Here is a 9068-nt window from a genome sequence, read left to right on the forward strand (position 1 = left end):
ATGCAGTCTTTAAACTATTTTTGTTTTAATTATATATGTATAATCATATATGGGTATTTTTCCTGCATCTATGCCTAATGTTTGTCTGTTCACCATATGTATGCCCAGTGCCAAAGGAGGCCTGAAGAGGACAGCAGATCCCCTGGGACTAGAGTTTCTACATACAGTTGTGAGCTGCCCTGTGGATGTTGGGACTTGAACCTGGGTCCTCTGGAAGAACAGCAAGTGCTCCTAACTGCTAAGCCATCTCTCAAGTACCTCTTATACAGTCTTGAAAGAAAACTATAAGTTTTTTTTTTTTTTTTTTAATTTTTACGTTTTTGTTTTGTTTTTCGAGACAGGGCTTCTCTGTTTAGCCGTGGCTGTCCTAGGCTCGTTTTATAGACCAGGCTGGCCTCCTTGAACTCACAGAGATCCACTTGCTTCTGCCTCCAGAGTGCTGGGATTACAGGTGTGCGCCATCACACCCGGCTGACTTTTTGTTTTTTGTTTTTTTTTTTAAAACCATACAATTGGGAGATAGAGAGATGGCTCAGTGGTTAAGAATTTGTACTGCTCCTACAGGGGGCTCAAGTTCAGTTCCCAGCACCGAATCAGGTGGCTCTCAATCTTCTGTAACTGCAGCTCCAGAGCACCTGACAACTCTGGTCTCCGTGGGGGCACATGCACCCACACACACACAAGTGTGCAAGTGCTCACACACAATTACACACACAGATACGCATTTTTAAAAAATCTTATTTTATGTGTACATGTTTTTTGCCTGCATGCACATATGTATGCGCCCTGTGTATGCCTGGTGCCATGGGGTCCCCTGGAATTGGAGTAACAGACAGTTGTGAGCTGCCATGTCGATGCTGGGAACCCTGATGAACACGAATATTACTGGGCTTTAGGGCAGGTGCTAGTAACACAAGGTTGCCATTTAACTCACAGTGATTCTTCTGCCTCTGCCTCCCTGAGCACTGGGACTAAAGGCATGCACCACCACCATCAGGCTTTCTCTTGTCTTTCTAAGTTAGCTATAAAGAAATTCTCTGACCCTCCTTGACTGGCTACAGATCATAAGTCCCCTAAGTGAGAATCCCAGACTTAGGAGGGGGTCCTTCCCAAAGAGGCCAGCAAGAACCTAACGGGCAGGCCCCGTTGGGTCCCCTCTTCAGTCCCTCGCTACTGAATTATGCCTATTTTATCAAACTATATTTTTACAAAGCTTCTATCAGACATAAGCACAAAAACGGACAGCTCACCTCAGCAGAAGTCTCTTTTGTCACAGAGTGACCCAATACATTTGGCATGTTGGTCTCTGTGAACTCACCTGTCTCTTGTTAGAGGGGTCAGCCGTGACCCTTTATGATGAGTGCAAAAGGAACCACTCCCATCCCGGCCAAAGTGCACACGAAGCAAAGCCAGAAACAGGTTGTTTGGCTCTTTGGGGCTCTTTCTGGTTAGCCACTAGGAGGGGTTTAAAACCACAGCTTCTGACATGGGGGCAGGTGGGAGACAGAATGGGGCCAGCAGAAAGAGGGCCACCTATCTAGGGAGATGATAAGGCATTCGACCAGAAAGACCTATGTCTTCCAAATACAGTCTTCCCTCGGTACCTGTGGGTTTCACCAACCGTGGATTGAAAACATCTGGGAGAGATATTCCCAGAGCCACATGTCTATAATCCAGCATGTACCATAGCCTGGGTTACAGAGTGGGGCCTGCTTAAAAAGACGTGGACTTCTTCTCCCTCTCCTTCTCCTTCTTCTTCTTTTGGTATTTGGAGGCAGATTTTTCTCTGTGTAGCCTTGGATGTCCTGGACTCACTTTGTAGACCAGCCTGGCCTCGAACTCACAGAGATCCACCTGCCTCTGCCTCCTGAGTGCTGGGATTATGAGTGTGCACCACTGCTCCTGGCAAGAAATAGAATTTTGGTGTAAACTTATAAAGACAGAGAAAGCCTGATGGTGGGTGGTGCATGCCTTTGAGTCCCAGTGCTCAGGGAGGCAGAGGCAGAAGAATCACTGTGAGTTTGAGGGCAGCCTGGTCTACACACCCTAGGCTACGCAGAGAAAAATCTGTCTTGAAAAACAGAAAGAGAGGGGCTGGAGAGATGGCTCAGAGGGTTAAGAGCACTGACTGTTCTTCCAGAGGTCCTTAGTTCAAAATTCCCAGCAACCACGTGGTGGCTCACAACCATCTATAATGTGATATGATGCCCTCTTATGGCCTGCAGGCATACCCACAAAACAAAACAAAAAAAGGTGGGGGAGGTGGGGGAAGAAAAACAGAAAGAAAGGAAGGAAGAATAGCACTTGGCAGTTCTTTAGTGTAGATGAATAGTTTCTAAAGATTAAACCATAAGGGCAGAGAAAACATTCCCATTTGTCTCTGAAAAACCTTTCACAGAACAAACACTATTTTCAGTGTTACAAAGCCTCCCCATCAAATCAGGGCTGTGAAAAGTGACAGGCTCAGGCTGGAGAGATGGCTCAGAGGGTAAGGGCACTGTCTGTTCTTTCAAAAGGTCCTGAGTTCATTTCCCAGCAAATACATGGTGGCTCACAACCATCTATAATGAGATCTAGTGCCTTCTTCTGGTGTGCAAGCACACATGCAGGTAGAGTACTGTATAAATAATAAATAAATCTTTTTCCTTTCTTTCTTTCTTTCTTTCTTTTTTTTTTGTAAATAAATCTTTTTTTTTTTTTTAAATGACAGGGATGGATTCTAGTCCAATCTGTTCTGATAAATTGTCAGTAGCCAGTTTACTGCAAACAAACATTTATAATTGGTTTACCTCAGGATGATGTGCAGAAAATGGGTGAAGGCTAAACTTTGAGACACAGCCCTAGAAGTAGGAGAGTCCTCCTGTACTTGCTCCAATCCCATGGTGACAGTGACACCCTGGTGGCATGCCCAAGTACATGCTTTGGTGCTGGGTGCATTGTATTAGAGTGAAGTGAACATGAAGGCCGTCACCAGATCACACAAATTTTTAATAAGAAATGTTTACCAAGGGAGCGTCTCTGGACTCTGGTTTAAAGCTTGGTGAGCCTTGGAGCCAGCAGGGCAGGCTGTGGCTGTGGGCTTGAGCACAGCCATCAACATTGCTGTTCAGGAAATTATAATTTACGTCCATTCCAAGTTGTAAATGCTAGTCTTTTTTTTTTTCCAATAAAAAGACCATTAACTTAAAAAAAAAAAAAAAAAGTGACAGGCTTAGATCCTGAAATGGGCATGACTGAAAGGGTTTTGAATTACAGAAAATATTGTTTATCATCAAAAGGTCAAAGTTCCTGGGCCAAGCTATTAATGCTAACTTAGTGAACTCAACTGCTGGACTGAGAGAGTGCGGGCTGACGGTGCTGGTTCATGAGCCAGAATGAACTAATAAAGCTCAGCAGTGGTGCACAGCCTTTCCACTCGCATGCCACATCAGGCAGCCTACAACAACTTCGCCAGAGGGCCCGAAAGCCTGAAGTAAAATTACTCCCTACTTTCCCTCAGAAGCCTCATCCATCGAACCACTCACTGTCCTTAGGCTGTAAGGAAACAACTTGACTTGACAATCACTTTAATTATGCCAGATGTTATCTCCGTGATGGGATAAGCACACTGAAATAAATAAAAAATTCCAGCAGAGTGGAAGAAGCAATTTAGGAACAAAAGAGGGAAAAGAGATGAAAAACGACTACCAGTCTCTATAGTCAGAGACTTTGCTCACGTGATTGAGCACAGGCAGATACACACTACAGGTCTGGAGACGTTACATAATTCACACTTTAACAGACAGAGCACTGATTTAAACTGGGAGCTCTCCCTGTTCCAACAAGGGAATCCGTGAGCATTTGCAGTATCAATCTTCAGTCTTTGACCAGAACTCTTTGGTCTCCACTCCCTGTTCAAAAATCTAGGGTTTTTTTGTTTGTTTTGTTTTGTTTCTGTTTTGTTTTGCGACAGGGTTTCAGGTATCCCAAACTGACTTTGATGAAAATGATCTTGAACTTCTGATCTTCCTGCCTCTGCTCCTAAGTGGAGGGATTATAGGCAAATACCACCACAGCAGGGTTTTATGCACTTAGGGATGGGATTCAAGTCTTTAAGGCTACATACATGTTAGGCAAGCACACTACCAACTGGGCTACATTCCCAGCCCCTGGGCCGCAGCACTGTTTGTTTATTGCTCTACCACTGAACTACATCCCCAGACTTCAAAGCATCAAGGGTATTTTTTATTCTTTCCATAGTGGGTCTCACTGCAGTAATAGCTGGGTATTTGGTGGTAACTGGGGGGAAATGAGAGGGCAGGAGTCTTGGGTAGGCTTATAAGCAAATACTCTTATCACAGGCTTTGAAAGACATCAATAATGACTGTTGGTGGGTCACAAAGATGACGATAAGAAAGGGTAGGAAAAACCCACAGGAGACATTACTAATTTTTCCCAGGCTATAACTAAATGATCATATATAATTTCTCTTTTTAGAATTCTACAGAAGCGCTTATTTTCCCAGAGAGAAATCGAACTGTTCTGACCTCTAGTCATGGCTGCCATCCAGTTTACATAAAAATCTATCTAGAGACCGGCAGTTACAGAAGGGGCACGTTTCACAGAATTATCAGGTTTATCACTTGCACACATCTCAAAACATTTATGAGACAAGGTAAATCTTTTCACTTCAGATTACTTACTCAGTTTGTTTATGTAAAGTTACAGGATCAAACCATAAAAATTAAATTAGAGTTATTTATTTACTTATTTATTTGTGTGTGTGTGTGTGTGTGTTCAGGTACCATGTGGTGCGCATGTGGAGGTCAGAGAACAGCCTGCAGGAGTCGGTTCTCTCTTTCCACCATGCGGATCCTGGGAATCAAACTCTGATAATCGAGCTTGGCAGCAAGCACCTTAACCTGATAAGCCATTTTGCCGGTTCCATTATCAAGGTCTGGCTCTCCTAAAACTTGCTAAGTAGATCAGGCACCATCAGACCCACTCGAAACCGTTGTTGTTTGTTTTGGGGGACAGGGTTTCTCTGTGTAACAGCCATAGCTGTCCTGGAACTCACTTTGTACACACAGTTGGCCTCAAACTCACAGAGATCCACCTGCCACTGCCTCAGTGCTGGGATTAAAGGTATACACCACTAAGCCTGGCATCTAAAATGTTCTTTTAAAAAGTATTTTTACCTTTATTCTATGTGTATGCATGCCCTGTTTGCTTGTACACCTGTGTGCCAGAAGAGGGCATCAGATCCCAGTGTAGATGGTTGTGAAGCACCATATGGTTGCTGGAAATTGAACTCAGGACCTCTGGAAGAATAGATAGGGCTCTTAAATGCCAAGCCATCTCTATAGGCCCTAAAATGGGTTTTAATACACTACAATCCACCAAGATAGTAGCCGAGAACCATTTTATTCTTTTATAGTTGAGATAAATACTTCCTGTTGTGACATGGGCCAACTCCTGTCTTTGACAACCCATATCTATAAAAACCTGAAAAACAGGACTTTACAAGGGGAACTGGATTTCCTCTGCCATAATCTTGAAGATAGCTAACATCTCAGAAAGCATTACTTAATATTCTACAGGTGCTTTCCTCCCAGCTTCTCTTTTGACAATAGCTTTCTCTCCTTTTAAAATAACTCAGTATTCAAATTACAGCACAGGAACGAAAATGTCCATCTTGGCACAGCACCAAGGATATTTTAAAGTTTTCATTGGGTGAAGCTGTGATGCATTTTGATAAGAAAAATGCTATAGAGCAGCCGTTCTCCTCCTTCCTAAACCTGAGACCCTTTAATATAGATCCTCACGCTGTGGTGACCCCTCCCACCACCACCATAAAATTATTTCCTGGCTACTTCATAACTTAATTTTGCTATTGTTATGAATCATACTGTAAATATTTGATATGCAACCCACAAAGTAGTCGTGACCCACAGGTTGAGAACCATTGCTATAGCGCCTTCTCAAGCACCAGCGGAGCTCAACAAGAGACCTGCTGGGCCACTGTACTAAAGGAGAGCTAATGCCTTTTATCTAGAGCTTTTATGGGTCACTGTACTAAAGGAGAGCTAATGCCTTTTATCTAGAGCTTTTATGACGAGGCGAGGATCATCCTTTCACTAATTAGTACTTCCATGCCTGTAAAGAAATTGGAGCCTCCTGGCTGGGATATCCTCTCACATTTCATGGGGATTTCAAAGACATCTTAGGTTGTATTTCAGGTGCACTGGACTCTGACCTCTGAACTGAAAGTGATCTGGAGTGGGGGAGGGGCGTTGTTTGTCTCTGGAGGGTGGTGGGTAGAGCAAGCGACAGATGGTAAGAATTCTCTTACTGGCTCTGAGTTTCTCGGCCACGTATCAGCTCCAGTCCACCGGAATAATCTCTTTGCGGATTTTACTTCAGGCCACAAAGGGGCCTATGGAGAGGAGTGACTCAGCAAAGCCTCCTCCATTACCCGCCCTGTAGCCTTCCAACTCGGAAGATGGCTGCACACAGAAGGAGGAATCAGGGCTCACCTCCTCCAAGTCTCCATGCCTTCCCACGAGCCTGTCCCTCACATCAGCCTTCTCAATTAAGTAACCAAAGAAATTCTGCTGGGAAATAAGTAATCCCGGGGGCTGTAGACGCTCCAAGACAATAAAGACATAACTGTGGGGGTGGGGGAGGGCCTACACCAAAGCAAGACCGAGGACAGGACCTTAGCAACACTCTTACCAGGCATTTTAACAAGAAGAGGGGGTCACGCCTTGATTTCTGCCTAAAGGACAAATAAATAAGTAAAACACGGTTTTCCTGTTGACCTCAAATGAAGAGCCAAGTTAAACATACGAAGAACCAAGTAGGCAAAAAGACGCGCAAAAAAGGAAAACCTCAAACTTCTTGTGGTGCTACTGAGCAGAGCAAGTTAATTCTGTTTCCATTTGCCGCCTTTACTTCAGCTTTTGCTTCCTGTCTGGTTTCATGCACTGCTAAGGAACAGTAAGATGTACATCTTTCTCTTGCTGCAAACCAAAGCCTCCATTCTGTAACCGTTGGGCTAAACTGCCTCCCTAGCTAAACTGCACGTTTTATCATGTCTATCTTGTTGAGTCCACTGTATTAACAGGTTTAAATAAAAGAATTAAGATAATACCCCAACCCCCAACCCCGTGCATGGATTAAGATAAAACAGATGGCTCTTGCCAGTCATCCCAAGTGGAAGCGGGGTAATCAGGAGTTCCAGGCCAGCCTTGGCTACACAGTGAGTTCCAGGCTAGCCTGGGCTGCGTGAGACCCTGTCAAATTAAAAATAAATAAAATAAATTAATTAAAAAAAAAAAAAAAAAAAAGAAAACATCCGAACTGCCCAACGGATCTATGTCCGTGTCTTAGGAGGCCTTACTTCCAAACCAAACATGTTCCTCCAAAGGCTCTGTACCAGACATTGACCACAGCAGCCAAGCGCTCTGATAAGTTTATACCAGGCCTATATTCTGAGGCATTTCTGCTCAAAGAGGCCTCAAAGAAAATCCTATAAAAGTTGTGGGGTGTAGGATGGTTGCAGGAGCCTGTCTTTGATTTGCCTTCCTCAGAAAATCACACGCAACGCGCCCTGTGACCCACAGTTCAAAGCTCGCTCTAGGTAGTTTTTGGTCTCTCAGCTGACTTCCTCGTGAACAGTGACAAAGTCTAACTGCCTAAGGAAGGCCAAGTCCTACAGCTATTTGCAATCGATCCTGTTTTTTCCTAACCACACAATCCTGTTAGCGGTTAATATTAGCCCATACAAGCACTTCCAAGTTAAGACTGCCCAGCATGGGGACGTTGGGTAGGTCCCCCGAGAGGCCGGAAGGACACGGGTACACAGGATCAGGAATGTGTGCGGGCTAGGTCTGGGGCCACTTGGCAGCCTTGGGCAGGACGCACCCACCTTCCAACTCGGCAAAGCCCAGCACCACGTCTGAGGCCTTCCCCTGCCTGTCTTTGACCTGCAGAGCAGTGATCGTGCAGCCCCAGGAGATGATGTCCACAGTCAGCTGGTCGGACCGAAGCTGGAACTTCTCCACTGTCCCTCCCCCCGAGGGCAGCTCTCCAAACACGGTTCTGGTCACCGAAACCATTGGGAAAGTTCGGGGCGTGCAGCTACTCCCTGCTGTTCAAACTGTAGCCTTGGTCACGTTTGGGAAGATAAAAGTTCCCGGGAGAAGGGGAGGGCCTCGTCTTAACTCCGCCCCTTTATTGACTGGATTTAAGTATTTGACCACTCCTAGGGGGCGAAATATTCTGAGGTCTTTTTAAAACTTTCCTTTGCCTAAGGTAAGGGAAAGCAAACTTTCCAGTCAAGCGTGCAGGTCTTTTCCTCCATTAATCCGGGCTTCAGTGCATGTCGGGAATGGTAGTCTTTAAGAAAATTGCAATTGCATCTTGGGGCTTGTAGTTTTAAACAAATCAACTATTCTTTTGCGCAGGCGTGCGCGGACCCAGCACTTTAGCTGTCAAAAGAAAACCTCGGTCCTCTCACTTCCCTAATGGGCTCTGAGGAATCAACTCAGGTGGACGGACGGGCGTGGGGGTCCGCTCCATTACCTACTAAGCTATGATGCCCATTGCATGTAGTCTTTCTAAACCCCAGTATCCCCACTTCTCTGCACACCTGTACAAGATGTACTGAGCGGAGCTGGTTGGCCATTATTGCTGGCTATTAATATTGAGTCAATTAGACAGATACTGAGGGAATTCTGGTTCGTTCTCTCTCTCTCTCTCTCTCTCTCTCTCTCTCTCTCTCTCTCTCTCTCTCTCTCTCTCTCTCTCTCTCTCTCTCTCTCTCTCTCTCTGGTTTCTCTGTGTAGCCTTGGCTGTCCTGGAACTCTCTCTCTGTAGACCAGGCTGCCCTCGAACTCATAGAGATCCTCCTGCCTCTGAGTGCTAGGATTAAAGGCACGGCCCACCATGCCCAGCCTGGCTAACTCTTCGATCTGGGTGTATGAAGTAACTGGTACACTGAGGGGTAGCTTAGAAATGGGGAGAAAGTCGTTGCAGACTATTCAGCTGACTGACGTCCTTTCTTGTGTCCTTTGCAAGTTGAAGTG

General features: G+C 45.2%; 1 protein-coding gene across 1 annotated transcript in view; it reads right to left on the reverse strand.

Annotated features, from left to right (window-relative positions):
• Positions 1 to 8214, reverse strand: part of Galm (galactose mutarotase) — a 51592-nt gene extending 43378 nt beyond the window's left edge. The window contains exon 1 of the mRNA XM_051165136.1: positions 7910 to 8214. Within this exon, the coding sequence (XP_051021093.1) occupies positions 7910 to 8099 (190 nt within the window). The 5' untranslated portion in view covers positions 8100 to 8214. The remainder of the gene's footprint in view (positions 1 to 7909) is intronic.
• Positions 8215 to 9068: the final 854 nt, after the last annotated feature.

This window comes from Acomys russatus, chromosome 1 (assembly GCF_903995435.1).
Source record: "Acomys russatus chromosome 1, mAcoRus1.1, whole genome shotgun sequence".
NCBI lineage: Eukaryota > Metazoa > Chordata > Mammalia > Rodentia > Muridae > Acomys > Acomys russatus.